Consider the following 22,413-nt stretch of genomic DNA (forward strand, 5'->3'; position numbering starts at 1 on the left):
CAAATAAATACAAAGAAGATGATGTGCCAAAAGCTCAAAGTGTACCAAGGGACATGACCCTACCACTGCCACTAAATAACTTTATTCATTGGATAGTGTTAGACGTAACAAAGTGAGGACAGACCGACCTCCTTTTTCTGTTCAATTTTGGCACCTTCTATGTGGGTCATATGTACCTTCTTTCATTTAGGGGAATTTCACCTTTTTCTCTCTTTCATGCAAGATGATTTAAATTGTTTATTTTTTAAAAATCATATTTGTAAAATTAATTAGATTATAAAATCATTTAGTCATCTAATGATTATTTAATATTGACTAGAATCATTTTCTCTTAAATAAATCCTAAAAGTTTGATAACTTTCATCAAATGGTTTAACGATTTCTAATTTGATTTATTTTTTATTACAAGGTTGATCTCTAAAGAATGACTTAGAACTTAGACGATTCTACAATGAAAAGAATAACCAAAAAGGTAAAACAAGAAGATTAGAGTATAATTTAAAACAAATTTTTTTATTGATTTTTAAAGTTAAAAAATAGGTATGCTGGTAAGAATGTAAAACAAAAATGTTGCTACCACATGACATGCTGGTAAGAATGTTTTGATTATATTACACGTACTATTGCATTTAACGCATCTTCATGTGTGTTATTGTGCCAAAAAATGTTCTTTGTATGCTTTGAACCAATTTGTTTGATTTTCTTGGAAACTTGTTGCTTGCCTCTGAGGGAGAGTACAATCTTTATGAAAAAATGATTTGAGTTCTAGATTGTAGTCGGTTATCATGATCTCAGACAATTTTTAGCTCATGGGAATATTGATTTTAAGCAGTATATGCTGTGAGTAGGTTTACTGATAGAGGCATACGTTTGTTTATTGAATCATTGTGTAACTATTAGATAAGAAATCAGTGTGTCCTTTCCGTTACAAGTTGTTGAAATTTACTGAGCATTTTGTGTTCCTCATCTTCAGGTGTGGGCATGAGTTCTGTTATTCTTGTGGTGCTGAATATCGGGATAGCCAACAGACTTGTCAATGTGCCTTTTGGGACGAAGACAACAACAACACACAAGACTTGGTCACTCAGTCTATGCAAGAATCCGAGCAATGGGCGTGGGAAACATTTAATTCACTCCCCATGATAATGGATGCATACTCGGACCAAGAGAAATCGCAGCTGGCGCTGATCCAGAGATTCCTAGCGGGGGGTTTCAGTTTAAGCGACCATCCCCCTTATCAATTCCCACCTCGGTGTACAGATTCTTATGTAGACGCCATGAAAGATCTCCATCAGCTTCCTTGGCTCGAGAGGTTTGTTTCCGTTATAAGTGATAACTACTACGAAGAATATATCCAGTGAATTATAGGACTTCTGAAATTCGAAAATAATCTGCACAGCTACCCGAGAATACCCTTCGTAGGAGTAAAGAGTGTCTCGCTCTATTCACAGCGGAGATTTATGTGCCTTTTTTCCTTTGTAGTTTCATAAGCATTGTGTTAAAAAGATTTGCGGCCATTATAAGGTACCTTGTGTAAAACAGTGAAGGGCAAGCGTGTATGCTGATAGGCGACAGCTTTCTTCTTGAAAGAAAAGAGGGGGAAAAAAAAGATAGTGTATTGAATTGAAATAACATTTATCATGTTATTGAATTGAAAAAATATTTTCCGTTTAAGATGCACTTTCTGAGATGAAAAATACTAAATACTCATCAAAGTAAGAGTTGATATCATTTTTTTCTAGTGACATTGTAAGTAAGGCCAACAAAGTTTTATGGCACGGAATGTTAGGCGGTCAAGCATTGATACGTGCAAAAAATGAGTGTAACGGCAATGAGAATGTTTCGTCTAATGTATAGGCACACGAGAAATGACAATATTAAGAATGAGGATATTCAAGGTAAAGTAGGAGTGATCGCAATTGAAGATAAGATAAGAGAAAATCGGTTAAGGTGGTTTGGACGTGAACTGAAGATTCACAAATGCTTCGGTTAGAACATGCAATTACAAGACAGATGCTTAGGGCAAAAGAGGTAGAGGAGGTCCTAGTTTGGTACCGAGGTGATTCTGAAAAAAAGTGGCTATCAAAAAAAGCTGAGATCTTTTTTATGTTTAGTAAACATTCAGCTTCAGGTTTTTTTCATATTTTTGGGTGAAAAAAAGCCAAAAACACAAAGCTGCAAAACCCAGCTTTGAAAAACCAGTTTTTTTCACATCTGTTTTATATAAAAGTTTATCAAACACTATAATAATGTTTTTTTTTCTTTTCAAAAACACTTTTACAAAAAAGTTTATCAAACACTCAGCCGCTTTATTTCATAGCTGCTTATTCTCACAGCTCAGTAGAAGCAATTTTTTTTTTCAAAGCACAACAATACCAAATCAGACCTAGGAAGACTTGAAAAGAGACTTTAAGAAAAAACAAAGAGTATTTGGAGATAACAGAAGATTTGGCGCAAAATCGAGTACAATGACGTTCTAGGATTTATACAATCGATCCCAGTTAATTGGATAAAGCTTTGTTATTTTGTTGTTGACATTGTAAATGCTCGTTTTCCAAGCAAACTTAGTGCAAATGAGTTGTGTACGAGCTTTATCAGCCGAACAACCAAAGCTCAAGTTTGGGTTGTTTCCTGAACGAGCAAAGCTTAAGACAAACCAAATCCAATCCAAATTCAATACAAATTCCAGCTATTTCGAGCCAATTTACATTGTATTCATAGTTGTCCCATTTTGTATGATAGACACCCTCTTTGTCATGTTTGTTTTTTAAGTAAATGAGAAAGAGACCACACTGACCCACCACTTATGATTGTACGGGTGGTGGTTGTGGTGGTGTTTGGTTTTGCAAAGTGAGTAGAGGACAAGTTGCATTTTGGATAAGGGGAGTTTCAATCAAGTTCACCATCTCCACATATTTAATGGAACCGTCGTGCTTAAGTGGCTTCAATCCAAACCTACTACCAATTCCACATGGAAAGTTGGTGTTCGTTGGCTTTTTATGGACTTGGCTTTTTGCTAACCTTGTTCAAGCATGGCTTGGCTTGTTCTCAAGAATCGAAAATGGCCCATTGGGCTTCACTTTGTTTAGTATTTTTCAACTTCTTACGATTAGATAAAAGAGTAATGCTTGAGTTTGTCGTTAGTTTTTTAGCATTTATCATACTAGATGACATTCGAGTCTTAAACAGTGCATTCATTGTTCTTGTACACCTCGAATTCAACCCCACTGGTGACCCTCACGCTATAGGTGCTGACGTACGTCACCTCCAAAGACTCATTATCAACTCGATTGTGGCGGAGCGTGAGCGAGGTCGAGTCCGACGCCGGAACCAGGTCTTGTTGATTTCAAGTGATACCCCAATCTCACGTCGGAGGTGGCGGAGCATGAGGTGGTCAGGAACGCTCCCAGTCATCTCCTCTGTCTGACTCAGAACCCATATTTGCAGTGCACGACTCTGCTCATAGTCCTCTTCAGTTTTAAGGTATTACGTTTTAGGGATTTAGGATTGAAAATTAAATTAGGGTTTTCTAGATTTAGGGATTTTGTTGGGTTCTTGAACCTTGACCTCTGTTATGTTCCAATTTCAAATCTTTTATTAAATTGAATTTGAATCAATTGAGTTTGAAACTTCTGTTAAATTAAATTGAATTTGAATCGATTGTGTGTGTGAGTATATTTATATGTATGTGTGTGTGTGCGTGTGTGTGTGTGTGTGTGTGTAAGAATTGATGTACTGAATTATATGTAAGAATTGATGTGCAATGCAACCTTAGTTTTAAAAAACAGCTCCTATAATTTTCAAATCTGTTGTGATTCAAGAGAGCTAAAGAACAGCTCCTGTAAGAATTGATCTCCTGGAACAATCGTGATTGGAGAACAATTCGAGAACGGGGTGGAGTTAGGAGGAGAGATCGAGCTCTGAGACGGAGTGAAATGAGAGGAGTTGAGACTCAGGAGGAGAGATTGAGAAGACTAAGATGAGGAAAATTGTAGAAACGGGCCAAGCCAAAGGACAATTCCTTCATATTTTAAGATCCGCCCTGCCCCGCTAATTTCGTATACCTGAACCGCCCCGCCCCGTTTTGTGTTTAAAAACTTTGGACCCGCCCCGAACCTGAATTACCTGCCTTTACCCGCGGTTCCTATACCCGTTTGCCCACCCCTAATAAAGCCAATGGAAAAAGAATAGTGATTTTGGCACCCCAAAATAATGCATCAAATAAGGCAGGGGCGTTTTCATCATTTTGATAGTATTTTTTTTAATAATTAATTTTTTTGTGGTTTTTTATTTTTTTTATTAGTATACCTCACAATAGCTAGCAATAATGTGATTCAATTTCTCTATTTTTAAATATGTTCAAAACATCTTAAGTGGCATGTAATGCTAGTTATAAAAAAGGTCATTCGCACGCGAATAATAATGTGATTAAATTAGTTGTCAAATGATTGTTTTTTTAACAAACGATATTATCTACACTAAGGGGGAGAAGGGTGGGCTTAGCCTCATAATGGGTTAGCAATAATGTGATTCAATCAGTTGTTTATTAAATATTATTTTCTTTATCTTAAACACATTCAAAACATCTTAAGAGGCGTGTAAAGCCGGTTATAAAAAAAAGTCTTTCGCACGCGGATAATAATGTGATTAAATTAGTTGTCAAATGATTATTATTACTTTTTTAACAAACGATATTATCTACACTAAGAGGGAGATGGTGGACTTAGCCTCACAACGGGCTAGTAATAATGTGATTCAATTAGTTGTTTTTTAAATATTATTTTCTCTATTTTTAAGCACGTTCAAAACATCTTAAGAGGTGTGTAATGCTAGTTATAAAAAAGGTCTTTCGCAAGTGGATAATAATGTAAATTCTATTCGAGACCGATTTTATTACTGCAGTTTAGTGGTATTCATCTTCACTTGTAGGTGGCTAGCCATAACCCAAATGATTATGTCTCAACTCTACCCCAAGAAAATAGCTTGGGCTATTAGGATATCTCCAGTGGAGTCCCTAAATAAAGTCATTACCACCCTCTACCACCGTATGTCTTTAAATTTAGAGACTTTGTGACTTCCAATGGGATGGAGCTCCAGTCCCTAAGGAATAGTGATTTTGGTGTCACCAAGCTTCAACAAAAGAATTTGGAATACAATGAAATACCCTCACATGATATGACACAAGGCTTCCAATTGAAACTTGAAATTGTAATACATTTCTGGAAACATGATTTCTCATTGTGAAGCTTGTTCGTTTCAGTGGAGAATTATACATGCCCGAAGCATATCTCCACAAGTAAATCCTTCAAGTATACATGGAAACAAGTTGCTCTGGATAAATTCTAAAGGAGAATATGTCACGAAGTATAGAAAATCCCTGAATGATTCAAATTGCTTGAAGAAAGCCCTGGACGTGTAAAGCATAAATTATGTACTTAATACCAATGAATGGTATAAATTGCCTTAATGAGTACTATCATTATGATATTGTTGCAACATACTAAATCTTTTGCAAGAGTTAATAATCTTAGAATGAGACTCTTGAAGAGTCTAGAAAGATTTTAAAGTGTTGAAAGGAATATTGTCTCGAGCTGTAGTCGAACAATATGCCAACGCAAGTCTTATCCATGATGTTTATAGTATTAAAGAACCATATGGATTGAAGATCATGAGTTGAACACTCAAGTGGTTAATTAATATTTAGACACTAAGAAAAATCATTCATCCTTGTGAGGGAAATGATGAGTTGATGTTTGGTCCAGGAGCATCCAAAACAGATTAAGGTTTTAACGAGGCAGCCGAAATTGACATATGACCATCCAAAGGGGAGTGTTGTAATATAATGTGTGGATGGCCCACATGAATAGTTCATTACTATTCATCCAAAGAAAAGTGGATGGATTATTGGATGAGTATTTCGCTATACATTTGAGAAAAGGTTGTAAAGTGAATAATGTTGCTATAGTGATTCTTTTGTCTATAAAATGAATGTGAGGAGAAGGAGGAGAACCATACAACAAACGGAAGAAAGAAAGAGGAAGGAAGCAAGAGAGAAAGAAAAGAAGAGAGAGGAGAGAAGGAAGAGAAAGAGAGATACATAATGAAATACCAGTGAACTGGGCTAGAGAGAAAAGAGAAAATAGTGAGATTTATCTTTATATTCCTATTATTTTACGTAATGAAAGAAAGTACTGCTGCTGCCCCGAGGATGTAGGCATACTTGCCGAACCTCATAAATATTATGTCTCATTTACTTTATATTCCACTACAAACATATCGTCGATTTTATAACACTTGATGCTTATTTTATTTCCGTGTCTTATTTTTCTGAGAGTGTTGGTGAGAGGTGTGGTATAGTTTCTAAACTTATCAACCACATTGGTTTGGTATTAGTTCATAAACTAAATACCAACAATTATTCCATTCACAATTGAATCTTAACCATGAATATTCCAATTGCAATTTTCCTTGCATCAATTGCAATCTTTCTTTTCCACTTCATCAGGTTGAAAACCAGCAAACGAAGCAAAGAAATTCTCCCTCCAGGTCCAAGGCCATGGCCAATTGTTGGTTGTGTACCACAAATGTGGAGGAACAGGCCAGCTTATAAATGGGTACATAGCATTTTGGAAGAATTCAACACGGACATTGCCTGCGTAAAATTAGGAAATGTTCATGTCATCGCAGTGAAATCACCAGAAATTGCCAGGGAGTTTTTGAAGAAAAATGATGCAGTTTTTGCATCAAGACCTGTTACAATGGCCACCCATATTTTAAGCAGTGGCTACGTGACCACAGGCGTTGTACCTTGGGGAAGCCAGTGGAAGAAAATGAGAAGGGTCTTGATTGCTGATGTGTTCAATCAGTCTAGGGTTCACTGGCTACTTGGTAAAAGAAATGAAGAAGCTGATAATCTTGTTAAGTTCCTATATAATCAGTGCTCGGTGAATCCGAATGGTTCAGTAGTGAATGTGAGAACTGCAGCCCTATTTTACTCAGGAGGTGTCATGAGAAGGATGATTTTCAACTCAAGGTACTTTGGCAAAGGGAGAGAGGATGGAGGGCCTGGTTTGGAAGAGGAAGAACACGTATCCGCCCTTTTGACCATTCTTTTGCATGTGTACGCATTCTGTGTATCGGATTATCTTCCGTGGCTCAGAGTGTTTGACATAGGCGGCCATGAGAAAAAGGTGAGAGATGCTTTGAAGATTACCAAGCAGTATCAAGACCCTGTTATAAACGAGAGATTACATCAATGGAGAGATGGGAAAAGGACGGAGCCTGCGGACCTGCTTGATGTTTTCATATCACTCAAAGATGCAAATGGACAGCCTTTACTCTCTAGTGAAGAAATCAAAGCGCAAATCACAGTGAGATATTCTTACCACCCTCGAATATTTTGGATCCTTTTGTAATGTTTAATTTCCTAAATAAAATTGTGCGCTTATGTTAAAACTATGATTTATACGTATTTCCATTTACTGTTTAATGTTTTGTTGTCAAAGTTGTGGTGTCGTCTCGATGTTTTGTTGATGTTTATTGAGCTAAAAAATTTCTCATGCCCTAATTTACGAAGATTTAGACTTTCATTTCATTTTTTGCCCAATTTAATTATATGAGTTCTAAATAGTAAAAATAAAACTAAATGTAAAACGTTCATAACTTTGAAATGCAAAAGCGTAAGCATAACATACTAGAAGCACATAAACATAAGCTGACAGTCCTATTTCTTATTGTTTACGTGCAGTCTAATTCGATTTTTGTCAAAAGAAAAATGGTTTCAATATTAGGAACTGAATGGAAATTTTTTTTTTTTTAACATTTTTGCATTTATATTTAGATCAAATTTGAAAATTTAAACTGAACAACCCTAAATGATTGAAAATTATGCAGACAGTAGTTTGAAACTATAATATTAACGGTATGTTTAATTCCATAAACTACTATAAGTCAGACTTAAAAAAGGAAATGGATACCATTTAATTCCCAAATTTAAAAACTATTTTGTAACCAAATCAAATTATCTAGAACCCAACTTATGTATGCATTGTATTAATTGAATAGGAACTGCAGCTTGCAACAGTGGATAATCCTTTCAATGCAGGAGAGTGGGCTCTATCGCAAATGCTGAACCAGCCTGAGATGCTTAAGAAAGCAGTAGAAGAACTAGATCGGGTGGTTGGAAAGCATAGGCTTGTTCAAGTGTCTGATATCCCTAAGCTCCCTTACATAAGGGCTTGCTCAAGAGAAGCTCTTAGGTTGCATCCAGTTGCACCATTTAACCTACCCCATGTGTCCAATGCAGATGCTGTAGTTGCAGGCTACTTCATCCCAAAGGGGAGTGCTGTTCTCCTCAGTCGTTTAGGCCTCGGGCGCAATCCTGAAGTTTGGGAAAATCCATTGAGATTCAACCCAGAACGCCATCTGAATGGAGATGCTGGTCAACAAGTTGAACTGGAAGAGCATGAGCTGAGATTCATTACGTTCTCTACCGGAAGGAGAGGATGCATGGGTGGTTCGCTTGGGACTACCATAACTGTAATGCTCCTTGCAAGGCTTCTACAAGGGTTTACGTGGAGCATGCCACCCAATGTAGACAAGATTGACCTCACTGAGGCTCTATCCCTCTTCAAAGCCAACCCTTTGTATGCACATGCTAAACCGCGGTTGCCTGCTACTCTATACTTGGTTTAGTGACCATGCATAGATAATTTGCCGTTAATAAAAAAGTAATTATGGCGTATTTCTTATGCAAGCAATAAATGAGATGTTTTGTTTGTCTTTTTTGTTTAAGAAACGATATTATCTACACTAAGGAGAATGAGTGGGCTTAGCCTCACAGTAGGCTAGCATGACACGCCCCGACCTCGATGTCCAAAGGACAACGAGATGGCCATGTGCTGGACGACACCCGAAAGTGACACAAGCCATTTCATGAATGCATATGACGAGAACATGTAAAACATGCATAAAATTTTCGCGCGTAACCATGCAATGTAATATCCAAAAACAAACCTTAACAAAATAAAAGTAATAAGGTACGGGTCACTGGATCAAAGGAGAATATTCAACTACGAACAATTTAAAAGTGATAATGCATGAACATGTTCAGAGTATACTACTAATTCAAAATACAAGCGGAAGGAATATTGAAAAGTGTGATTACAAGAGATGTCCTACGCAGAGAGGAGGACACAAATTCACTGATATGGAAATACCTCGTAGCTCGGATCGTATGCCTCATTCCTAGGTCCTGAAGGGGGGCAAAACAAAATATGGGTGGACGAAGTTAATATATATATGTAGTACTAAAACAATTACTCTTCATCTGAAAACCCTAGCATTCCATAATACCTTCATAAAACATATATCATATATAGTGTGCTTAGTAGTGATATCATAATCGCCGGAAAGCACCTACATCACCTGCTCGAAGGCACTACATTGCCTGCCTGAAGGCACATATATATTCCGCCCGAAGGCACATATATCATCCCCCGAAAGCATTACATCGCCCGCCCGAAGGCACATTGTATGAATATCCACTAACTAAGCACAGAAAATCATGAACATAATCTTTCCAAAATATATATCGTCGGAACTCAATAGCTTAAACATCGTATCATAAATCTATAGGAGCGTTCTAACTCAAATCATCATCATAAACCATGTTCATAAGTATATATATTCATAAATATTTCAAAGAACGTAAATTCGATAAAGCATGATATTTCATAAAGTATAAATCCGATAACTCATAAACGTTTCATAAAACGTAGTCATAAAATCATGTTTTTCATGTATGCATTTCTAGTAATAAGATCATGCATTTTAGAAGGGGTCCACTCACAAATACTCCGTCGTCGAAAAGCCGTTCGAATTAGAGAGGATGGGGTTGCCACTAACAAACGCACCTAAGCATATAAAAGGATCGATTAGTAAAACTCTACTAAAATGATTTAATTAAGGAAAACGGAGTGCGGATTTGGAATAAGGACTTCGAAATTTGTCTAGGAGGGGTCCTTACCAGAACCCAAAAACAGTTAACCAAAAGTCAACGTTCACGGTCAACGCTGATCGAGAAGTCAACGGCTGACTCAGCCGAGCCAAGCCACCAGAGCTCACCGAAAACTGGAAGTTTTGGCCTGAAGTTTGGACAAACTTCAAAACTTTGTAACTTCATCATTTATTAACCAAATTCGACCCATATTAGGACGCCCAATAGTTGTCGGAGATGATCGAAAAATGGCTTGTAAGGTGACTGGTCCGTGGGAAAACTATGGAACTCACCGAAAACTAAATAAACTTTAAATGTTCATAACTTCTTCAATACTCAAAGAAATTGAGTGATTCATAAACAAAAATCATACTTCTCGACGAGACGAAGAGAATAATACCTTCTCGATGGCTAACTCGTCGTGGTTTGACCGAAAAATGGCTGCAAAGTGGCGGTCCACGCCATAAAACTGGGGAAGTTTTCCCCTTGAGTTTCCTACGTCCAAACATCACCAAAACTTCTCAAAACCACTTCTAAATATACACTAAGACATGATCTACAACTTTTGAACAAGTTTTGAGGTTTACCTTCGTCGGAGAAGGTGGAAACTCGCCGGAGAACTTGGTGAACAGTTAAACTATACTGTGCAGCAATGTAAGAGCTGTTTGGAGGGTTTTCTGGGTTCGTGGGCACACAGGTAGGGTGGTGGTGGTGCCATGGTTGTTGTTTGTTGTGTGTTGCTGTTTATGTGTGTAAAGCCCTCGGGTAGGGTTGGTTCCAAGGAAAACCGAAAGAAAGAGAATAAAAAAGTGTAGAAAAATGTGAGAGTTAGAGAGAGAGAGGTTGACAAAAAATAAAAAGGGAAGAAGGGGTGTCATAAGACAAGGGGAAAAGCAAGGGGACAAACTTGTGTCATGGGACAAGGGGAAAAGCAGGGGGATAAACTTTCCATTATGGGTCCCAGTGGCTCACAATTTAAGATTACTAGAGACGAAACATAATATCTTTGTTATAGCTCCAAATTCGAATCCCTTTGCACCCACGTGTTCATGGCGATGAGTACAATAAGAATAAAATAAGAAAGTTAGTCATACGCGTTACGACAAGGTGGTTAACTAAAGTCAACATTCTTTCCACAAGGGTATTTTGGTAAATTCACATCATTTAATATTACAGAAACGTTAAATTAAGGACGGTGTATCACAATCTACCCCCTTAAGAGAATTTCGTCCTCAAAATTTACTACCTCAAGTAAACAGGTACGGATATTGGCTTCTCATCAGTTCTTTTGTTTCCCACGTCACTTCCTCGACTATGTGATTCCTCCACAACAACTTTATCAATGGAATGACTTTGTTTCTCAGCGTTTTTTCCTGTCGGTCGACGATTTCCATTGGCTCTCAACATGGCTCATGTCCTATCTCACTTCACGTATACGGCTTATTTGCCCACTTACTTAGCGAACTCAACAAATAAGCCATTGATATTACAGTCGGCAACCCGCAATATCAACAATTCATTGTTGTCTCGATAAACAAGTAGTAATTTCTCGAAGGTGCAAAATTACCATTTTGTCCAACTCCAAGGCGACATCATCTAAAGTACACATTTTCCCATGTCGAAATTTCGATCATTCGAATACCAGTTTGCATTACTCTTCTGTCTAACAAGTGTTGCCTGTAGAATCTCTCGTACCATGTCTCAAATCATGTTATACCCAAATTGAAAATATTAACTATCATCGTAAACAACTCCAGTAGAGACTGGTGAAAAATCTACTCATGCTGACACCACAAACTGATGAACACAACACGTCCTCCAAGGTCTGGATAGTTCGTTCAGACTAGCCAACAGTTTGAGAATGAAATGGGATACAATTTAATACTGCCAGCATGCATGACATATGCTTAAATGTGAGCCTCATCAAGAATTTTCCTTTTTCATAGCTTCATTACCCTTAGGCAAAGACAATTTGTTTCTTATCAATAGAGTTATAACTCCTCGAACTTTCAAATCCCGTAACATGTCATCCGACACTTGCTCTTCGTACATTACGAATCAAACTCTTGGGTTTCTTACCCGAAATCTACCGATACATGTTTGACTTAGAAGTGAGCCGACAGTACTCTAATGGATCAGGTGCCAAAGTAATGCCAATTCCTCGAAGAGAAAACAATAGTGGAACATGGATAGCTCGGATATAGATAAGATGTCCAAGGGATTTCTGGCTAAGAGCATCAACTACGACATTTGCCTGACCAAGATGATACTCAAAAGTGCAATTAGAATCATCGATGAGTTCCATCTACATTTTCTGTCTCAAACTCAACTCCTTCTATGTGACAACACACTACAATTTCTTTGGTCATAAAGGATGCAACACTTCTTGCTGTAGAGATAAAATCACCAGATTTTATAGCAAGGAAAATTGTTACTAGCTCTAGGTCATAGATAGGATAATTCTCTCCATGAGGTTTGAGATATTCGGGAGCATAGGCGATGACCTTCCCATGCTACATCAGAAAACAACCCTAAATGTGACAAGGATGCAAAATAAGAGACTTAAAACTCATCACCAACGTCACGAAAAGCAAGGACGGTAGCATGAGTATGATGATGCTCCAAACTCTAAAAAGTTTTGTGCCCAACTTTCGTCCCACATAAATTTCTACAAAGAAAGTGTGTCATTAGTTTTTCAAGTAAGACAATAACCATTGGCTCAAGGTCGCATATAAGATGGTTCACTTCATGCGGTTCTAACCATCAAGAAGCACATGCGTTACTAGATCATGCTGCATCAACGTGCAGCCAAACATTCAATAAAACATCATCGTAGAATTCGAAATTTATCGATGTTATCGAAAAGTGTAAGAACAATGATCAGGTGAGACAATATTTTTGTTGTTAGAAACTTCGTTCACCTTCAACATCTTAAACAAAATTGACTTGCTACTTAGCCAAAAAGGAAATAAGGCTATGAATCGTTAAGAACTACCGACAAAAATTGACAAGACCAAAGATATTTCGTATTTCACAACACCTTGTGAGGATTTTCAATTTTCAATTGTCGCAACCTTTTTTGGAAATTGATAAGAATAACGTTTGCTACAACAGAGTCTCCCAAGTGAAGTATCTTATCTAAACAAAATCAATGTTTGAAGAATTTGGTGTAAAGTTAACTGTCGATGTTTAGTGAACTTGACCTCGTTGTTGAAGTAGACAAGAAGGTTATCGAGCAATCTCAAGGACATTGCTTCGGTCTAAACAAACTAACAATTGCTAAACTTCGTATACATCTGATGTTTACTTACTTTTTCCACACGAACTTCAGAGGTTTTGAGCAATCTCCATATAGATACATGACTCTGCCCGCCATTCCTAAGGAACGCAAGTTGCAGAGTATCATCTTCGTTTCAGATCTTCAGCTGGTCTCATCCAGACTTCCTCTCACTGAGATTTTTCTAATTCACGTCACTTCAATGTAAATCCGACTCTGCTCGCCATTCCTAGGGAATACATGTTTCATAGTATCGGCCCGTTGTTGAAAGTCATCCATCAATCTATTTAGTCACTGACGAGACATAATCCCGACATGAATTTTTGTATTTGAAATAGATGTGACAATTCAGACAGAATAAGGTTTACACAACTGCGCCAAAAGGTACCAAATACGGAAGCCGTGACATCCAAATGATGTCAAGGTCGACACACTACTAAAGTAAAAGAAGATCCTAAGTATGCTCTGAATAAACTTTGCTATGATACTAATCTGACACTCCCCGATCTCGATGTCTGAAGGACAATGGGATGACCATGTGCTGGCCGACACCCGAATGTGACGTAAGCCATTTCATAAATGCATATGCCAAGAACATGTCAAACATGCACCAAAATTTTCAAGCGTAACCACACAATATAATATCCAAAAAACAAACCTTAAAAAAAATAATAGTAATAAGGTACGGGTCACTGGATCAAAGAAAAATACTCAACTGCCAACAATTTAAAAGTGATAATGCATGACCATGTTCAGAGCATACTGCTAATTCGAAATACAAGCAGAATGGATATTAGAAAGTGCAATTACAAGAGATGTCCTACGCAGAGAGGAGGACACAAATTCATTGATATGGAAATGCTTCGTAACTCAAATCGTACGCCTCATTCCTAGGTCCTGAAGGGGGTGCGAAAAAAAACACGAGTAGACAAAGTTGATATATATATGTAATACTAAAACAATTACTCTTCAAACGTACTAACCCCCAGGTTTTCGAAAAACTCATATAGTATAATAAGTAGTAGGTTTTCCGAACACCCTAGCATGCCATAAAACCTTCGTTTAAAACATATATCATATATAGTGTGCTTAGTAGTGATATCATGTTGGAAATGTGCCCTAAAACCAATCATATGATGATACTTTACGGACATTTCAAACTAATGTAGTTTAAAGGGCAAAGATTATTGTTTGAGCCGTCTAATATAAATGTTATATGCTTAAACGATAAGTCCAAGGAATATGTGATTGGAAGAATGTGATCTAAAGAAGTTAGATTCATGAGACCATTCTTTCGTTGACACATCCTAAACGTTCCTGATCATAGGATTGTCAATTGGGCATTGACAGTCCGTTAAGATCAGTACGTGCTATGTCTTCTCTCAGGGAGAGTGACTAGTCTCGAGTCATTGGTGTGTGTGACATCAAGACAAGTACGTAGGTGCTCAATAGAGAATGAGTTCACTGAACACGATCAACGAAGAGTTCTCATATTCATGTCACATGAGAACTCATGGTTGGGATAATGCAAATTAGTCTTTTGACCTGAGGCATCACAGTTGTCTTGTGGTTAGGTCCTTAATCTTTGATTATGTCAAAGTCACTCTATCAGGGTGTCCACGGCATCGTTGGGGTTAAGCCACTTAGCCATGGAGGCAAGTGAATGCGCAACAAGGGATCTCTAACCTTCAAACTGTTTGAGGGAGAATACTCTATGATATGATTTAGAATCTCTGGCCAGAGTATGAATAAGATGTTGGAATGCGTTCCAGATCACATTCAAGGTAATCATATAAGTACAAGATTCACATTGGATAGTAGACATGAATAAACTATCAAACCAAACAATGTGGTCAAGAGTATTGTATTAGAGAAAGACCGTATTGCATTTGTAATCCTAAACTGAATAGGTTCTCCACCTCTTCTGATTAGCTTGGGTAACCATGATATGCTGCTAGGTGTCACTCATGGTTTGTGGAAGCCCTAAAAGTGTATTATCACTAACGGGAGAATTGAAAGTAAGTTTCAATTCACAATCGATTTGAAAGAGTTTGAATCGCCCACTGCCTCGCTAAAAGGAACCTAATGGATCGTACACCGTGTAAGGTAGAGATTGAAGATTCAACGGAGATGAGTAAGAATAATTAAATGGTTTAATTATTTATGGCAAGGATTAATTAATATGATTATTAATCAAACGAATAAGTTCGTTAAAAGACCTCGGGTTAGTTTTGGGCCGCAAGGTCCAATGGGATTTGAATGTCAAGCCCATTAACTCAAGTTGTATGACAACTTGAATAAAACAAAGGGCTTGAAAGCCCAATAAACCTATAGGCTAGCCATGTGTAAAAGAATAGGGCTTTTGGTCCATTAGGTCACTTATTTGAAGTGACTATATAAAGGACTTTATAGCCTAAAATTTACTAAGGGATATTTTTTGGGGAAAGGATGAGAACACAAGCTCTCCTTTCTCTCAAAAATTTTGGCCAATCTAGAGGGGAATAGCTAGCAATCTTACTTCCTCTAGGTCACTCATTTCTTCTACAATATACCTTGGTGTGGAGACTTAGAGGTTCTCAATTTTGGGAACTTGGAGAAACCTTTTCATCCATCCAAATCCATGGATCTAAGATGCAAGGAATGAAGGCCCTCTCTTTGGGTGATTAGCCTTTGCTTATGCAAAGAGGAATCTACAAAGGTATTGATTTCTCAACTCACTTTGTTTTGAGTTGAGTCTTGGTTCACCTATCTACTAGGCTTTGAATTTCATGGGTAAATGTTTTGTTTTTAAGTGCATACAAGCATGATTCCGCCTTTAATTGTTAATTGCATGCTATTGATGTTGCTTAAATGAACATGTTTTTCACAAATCTTCCTTCATATCATAATCGCCCAAAAGCACCTACATCACACACCCGAAGGCACATATATTATCCGCTCGAAGGCACATATATCATCTGCCTAAAGGCACTAAATCGCCCGCCCGAAGGCACATTGTACGAATATCTACTATGAAGCACAGAAAATCATGAACATAATCTTTCCAAAATATATATCATAGGAGCTCAATAACTCAAACATCAATCATAAATCCATATGAGTGTTCTAGCTTAAATCATCATTGTAAACCATGTTCATAAGTATATATATTCATAAATATTTCAAACAACGTAAATTCAATAAAGCATGATATTTCATAAAGCGTAAATCCGATAACTCATAAACGTTTCATAAAACGTGTCATAAATTCCTGCTTTTCATGTATGCATTTCTAGTAATAAAATCATGCATTTTAGAATGGTCCACTCGCAAATGCTCCGTCGCCGAAAAGCCGTTCGAACTAGAGAGGATAGGGTTGCCACTAACAACGCACCTAAGCATATAAAAGGACTAATTAATAAAACTCTACTAAAAGGATTTAATTTTGGAAAACGGAGCGTGGATTTGGAATTAGGATGTCAAAATTAGTCTAGGAATGGTCCTGGCCGAAACCCAAAAAAAAGTCAACCACAAGTCAATGTTCACGATCAACGATCAACACTAACTGAGAAGTCAATGGTTGACTCAGCAGAACCAAGCCGAGCCAAGCCGTCGAAGCTCACCGGAAACTAGAATTTTTGACTGGAAGTTTGGGCAAATTTCAAAATTCCGTAACTTAGTCGTTTCTTAACCAAATTCATCTCATAATGTAACAAAATGAAGTTAAGAAAGTGTATACCTATTCAGAAGCCCAATGGTTGCCGGAGATGGCTGGAAAATGGCATGAAAGGTGACTGGTCTGCGGGAAAACTGGGAACTCGCCAGAAACTGGGTAAACTTTAAATGTTCATAACTTCTTCATACTCAACGAAATCAAGTGATTCAAAAATGAATATCATACTTCTCGACGAGACAAAGAGAATAATACCTTTCTTGATGACTAACTCACAGTGGTTTGGCCGGAACATGGCTGCAAAGTGGCGGTCCTCAATGATAAACTGAGGAAGCTTTTCCTGTGAATTCCCTACGTCCAAACATCAACAAAACTTCTCAAAACTACTTCTAAACATACACCAAGACATGATCTATAACTTTTAGACAAGTTTCGAGGCTTACCTTGGTCGGAGAACTCGGTGAACTATGAAACTGCATTGTGGAGCGATGGAGAATGTGTTTGGGGGGTTTTCTAGGTTCGTGGGTTCACAGGTAAGGTGGTGGTGGTACCATGGTTGTTGTTGTTTGTTGTGTGTTGCTGTTTGTGTGTGTAAATCATTCAGGGAGGGTTGGTTCCAAAGAAAACCGAGAGGTAGAGAGGGAGAGGGTGTAAAGAGATGTGAGAGTTAGAGAGAGAGGTTGACAGAAAATGAAAGGGGATTGGGGGTGTCACAGGACAAAAGGGAAAAGCATAGGGACAAACTTTCCATAGTGGGTATCAGTGGCTCACAATTTAAGGTCACTAAAGACGAAGCGTGGAATACCCGAAAAACATTTGACGTTTCGAAAACGTAAAATCTTCGTTATAGCTCCAAATTCGAATTCGTTCACGCCTATGCCTTCATGGCGATGAGTACAATAAGAATAAACTAAGAAAGTTAGTCATACGCATTTCAACGAGGTGGTCAACTAAAGTCAACATTCTTGCCGCGAGGGCATTTTGGTAAATTCACACCATCTAATATTACAAAAATGTTAAATTAAGAACGGGGTATCACATAGCAATAATGTGGTTCAAATTTACCTTTAGTGAGAATCGAATCGAATATCTCTCATTTACCAGTGAAAGCGTGTATATAAAAGTGTGCCTTAAATTGTTCTTATTTATGACGTGAAAGTGGAACATGGTGAAATAAGGTTACTTTGCTGCGAAATTATTTGGAAAAATTAAATTTCTCATCTTATATTAAATTCACGCCTTGTTTAGTGTTTACACTATTTTTGCATTCAGTCTATCTAATGACGCTTATATTCTAGGGTTCACGACTTCAAATCGATAAGGAAATATGATTTTGATCTCCATGTAAGTAGAACTTTTACCTTCCCGAAATCTCTCTTTCCTTAGTAAAACCTTCTTGTTATGAACCATATAGAGTTTCAGACACATCACGTCAGGTACCTGTTAGGAAAACTAAAACTCGGAATAAGTGTTTGTCCTATTTGCGCAGACTTTCAAAATTTTGTACGTCTGGATATTAACCCAAGGTAAAGATGCTATTATAAGAAAACAAATTAATTATAAAAAATGTTCAAATCCAAACAAGTGTCTATCAAAGAGCCATATCTTATTCTTTTATGGTTGAATTACTTTAAATAATTCATTCCAATTTACTATAGATAAACGCACAAGTGGTAGAAAATATGTATCACATAAATTCCTCAACTCTCACTTTCTCTCTGTTGCTGCACCTTCTCTCTCCCTTCAATAAAAAGGGGCCACAACAGCCTTATTGGATAAATAAATTGTAGACATCAAAATTTCGGTGAAATGAATGTTGACCAATAATTAAAATTTCAACACTCACGTATCACATAAATTTTACATGTAGCGTGTGCCTCAACGAAAAATCGAAATAAATTGGAAAAGTCATCAAATATGACACGTGTCAATACCTGGCAGAAATGATTTATTTCATCTGATTATTTAAATCCAAAAATCAAGTTTTGGAATTCTATAAATAGGAGGCCAAAGGCATTCATTTTGAGAAGGGAGGAAGAAAAGAAGGAGAAGGAGAAAGGAAGGAAGAAAGAAAGGAAGGAGGGAGGAAGAAAAGAAGGGGGGAAGGAAGAAAGAAAGAAAGGAAGAAAGGAAGAAGCTTTGAAACTCTAAAGCTCTCAAGCAAATCCCGAAGGATCAAGAAAGCAATCTTCGTTCTTCGTCAAATCCACCTTCAAGATCAAGCCCCGACGGCCCTTGAGGAAAGTGTTCATCGTTCATCATCCACCTTCAAGATCAAGCCCCGACGGCCCTTGAAGAACTTCCACCAACTCAAGATCAAGCCTCGACGGCCCTTGAGGAAAGTATTCATCGTTCATCATCCGTTCAATTCAAGATCAAGCCCCGACGGCCCTTGAAGAACTTCTACCAACTCAAGATCAAGCCCCGACGGGCCTTGAAGAAAGTGTTCATCGCTCATCATCCGTTCATCCTGAGATCAAGCCCCAACGGCCCTTTGGATCAACAACCTCAACAAACTCATACACCCATTCTTCAAGATTAAGCCCAAAAGCCCTTGAAGATCCGCTCGTCCAACCAACTCAAGATCAAGCCCCGACGGCCCTTGAAGAACTCCCACCAACTCAAGATCAAGCCCCGACGGCCCCTTGAAGAAAGTGTTCATCATTCATCATCCGTTCATCCTAAGATCAAGCCCCAACGGCCCTTTGGATCAACAACCTCAACAAACTCATACACCCATTCTTCAGGATCAAGCCCAACGCCCTTGAAGATCTATTCATCAACTGTTCATCCTTAGATTAAGCCCCGACGGCCCTTTGGATCAACAACTCATCCACAAACCTACACCCTACGAAGATAGAATCAGAGGATCAAATTACAAAGAGATTGTAACCCCAAAATCATTTAATACAAAAAATATTATTTTGTACACGTATTCTTGTCTCTTGTGTTTCAGGAATTATTCGTGTTTACATAAATATCACAGCTTGGCCAAATAAAATTAAAAAACCTAGTTAACGAGGGAGCTTGCACGGGTTTGAATTGGAAAACCCTTCCAAAAGCCAAAGAATAGTCTGACGGCTATGAAATAATTTTATGAAGCCCACCAAATTATTATTTGGCCAAAAAAATATCAGGTTGGCCAAATGTAGCCTCTATCTTAGCCTCTTTTTGGGGCCCAACTCATTAGTTGTAATAGTTGATTCAACTTCAACCGCTAGATTCGAAAACATCCAAAGGTAATTTAATTGAATTAACCAATAAAATTAAAGTGCTTATTTATTTTTTGAACAAACGATATTATCTTCATTAAGTGGGAGGGAGTTAGGCTAAGCCTCACAATAGGCTAACAATAATGTGGTTCAAATTCGCCTTTGACGAGAATCAAACCTAAGAGCTCTCACTTACAAGTGAAGAACTAATAAATTATTGAGGAAGCTACGTTTAACTCATTTGGTTGTAGATCGTATATGAGTATGACCTGACACTGTTTATTTAAAAATAATTTTTTGAAGGGCTATAGTTAGCCATTTCGGTTGGAGATGGCCTTAATGGTTTTTGTTTACTTGTAGAATGTATGGAATTTGATGACTCGGCTATTGGCAAGTGGCAAGACAATTGAGTGTATTTGTGATTTTTCCAACAGACAATAACTGGAAAGGAAAAGATGGTACATAGAGAGCTTTGGATTCAATATTGACTGAGGTCAACTTTATCTTCCATGTACCTAACACTGGTGTTCCCTTCCCGCTTACACCAGACACTTATGATGGTTTTGTAATATTCGCAAAATCATGTGGGTTTGTAGTTTGATTAGTCATATGATCACTGGCTCCAAAATCAATGATCCAACAATCATGCACAAGACTCACATTTAATGCACTTCTTCAAGTTGAATCACAACACATACACTAGCAAATGAAGGAAGTTCAGTATTCATCAAGATGTGACTACGAAGATCTTAGTAGTCAGAGCTCAAGCTAGCCAACAGTTGAAAGATTTTATCTTCCTCGGCCCTTTTTAAGAGAACAATGGCATCTGTAGCGTGAAGCCTATAGACATCTAACTCATTCCACATACCCGTCAAAGTACCAAGATGTTGAACAAATGTCTTACTTTCTTGTCGAAGGCTTGAGATGTCCTTCTTGAGTTGAAAAACGCAAGGGAAATTATTTTGGTTTCCATACATTTCTTTCATCTTTGACCGCAAGAGCAGTGATGACTCAGAATAACTAAAAATTTCAGCTATTTTTCTTTCCATAGAATTGAGAAACCATGACATAACCAGTTGGTCCTTGCACAACCATGCTTTATATTCTGGTGATGTGATCTTAGGAGTTGGAAGGCTGCCATTAATAAACCCTAGCTTTGATCTCCCACCAAGATCCAAAGTAACAGCTCTTGACCATGGCAGGTGATTAAACTTATTCAGTAACACTGAACTGAGCCTTTGATTGGGGTTGATATCAACCTTAGAAAATTTGCAAGAGGAGACGTAAGATTGCTTTCACCCTCCTAATTAACAGAGTTTTATTCCACTATGGTTTCAAAGCTAGAAACAACTCACAACAAGAAGGATGCAGAGACAGACTCGAAAGGATGTCCGCTCTGATCATTAGTCCTTGTAAAAGATGAGTTTAAAAAAGGGGTGTGCTATCCACACATCCTTTGTTAATTTATGTTCATTGATCTTCTACAATTCATCCGATTCGACAGCTGAAAATTAAAAAGGTGTGTGAGAAGTAAAAAGATGTGTGTGGATATCACACTCCTTTAAAAAAAAAACATGGTCCTAGATCACATATTCAATTTAATCCCTTAAAGTGTACTTTTATTAAATTTATATTATATTTTTGTTATTGAATGGGTATTTCTCCACATTAAAATTTTAATTTTATTAATACGCACATATTAGTTCTTTCAATTATAAATTAACATAAATGAGAAAATATTAAAAGAAATTAGTGACACAAATATGTAAATACATAAGTGTACATAAATGACTATACCGAAATGTTTATACCGACATATATAATTATAATGAACCTAAATGTATGTATCGGAATGTATTATATTAAATTAATGTACCTCAATGTCAATATCGAAATGTATGTACCGAAATGTACATACTAAAATATATGTATCGAAATGTATTATATTAGATTAATGTACCTATATAATTGTATAGATGGATATACCAAAATATAATCAAATGAATTGATGTACCTAAATATCGGAATATACTATATAAAAAAATTAGTTTACCTAAATGTAAACATCAAAATATATTATGATGAATGAAATGAAAATAAAAATTAAATGTAATTATTAAAAATAGGAAAAAAAGAATCAAACATCAAAACATAATTAATAAATGAGATGAATAAATGTATCAGAAACTAAACTAAAATTAGATTTTAATCTTACACAAGATTATAATCTAAAACTCTTTTTTTTTTTTCAAGGATTAAAATAAAATTTTCTTAT

The 22,413-nt window shown here is 37.1% G+C and overlaps 2 protein-coding genes across 3 annotated transcripts; both read left to right on the forward strand.

Moving 5' to 3' along the window:
• The first annotated feature begins 568 nt into the window (after nucleotides 1-568).
• LOC103945134 lies at nucleotides 569-1,674 on the forward strand. Of its 2 annotated transcripts, none has more exons than XM_009355658.2 (2): nucleotides 569-591; nucleotides 974-1,674. In XM_009355658.2, the coding sequence occupies exons 1-2, from the start codon at nucleotides 581-583 to the stop codon at nucleotides 1,359-1,361; spliced, it is 399 nt and encodes a 132-aa protein (XP_009353933.2). In that variant the 5' UTR covers nucleotides 569-580; the 3' UTR covers nucleotides 1,362-1,674. The 2 variants fall into 2 exon arrangements, with proteins under 2 accessions (XP_009353933.2, XP_048429586.1); XM_048573629.1 differs by lacking the exon at nucleotides 569-591 and adding an exon at nucleotides 661-840.
• Nucleotides 1,675-5,725: 4,051 nt separating this feature from the next.
• Nucleotides 5,726-8,778, forward strand: LOC103945226 (tryptophan N-monooxygenase CYP79A68-like). Its single transcript, XM_009355767.2, has 3 exons — nucleotides 5,726-6,210; nucleotides 6,506-7,370; nucleotides 8,065-8,778. The coding sequence occupies exons 1-3, from the start codon at nucleotides 6,179-6,181 to the stop codon at nucleotides 8,692-8,694; spliced, it is 1,527 nt and encodes a 508-aa protein (XP_009354042.2). The 5' UTR covers nucleotides 5,726-6,178; the 3' UTR covers nucleotides 8,695-8,778.
• Nucleotides 8,779-22,413: the final 13,635 nt, after the last annotated feature.

This window comes from the organism of the source record quoted next, unplaced genomic scaffold (genome assembly GCF_019419815.1).
Source record: "Pyrus x bretschneideri cultivar Hongxiangsu unplaced genomic scaffold, Pyrus_bretschneideri_v1 Contig7, whole genome shotgun sequence".
NCBI lineage: Eukaryota > Viridiplantae > Streptophyta > Magnoliopsida > Rosales > Rosaceae > Pyrus > Pyrus x bretschneideri.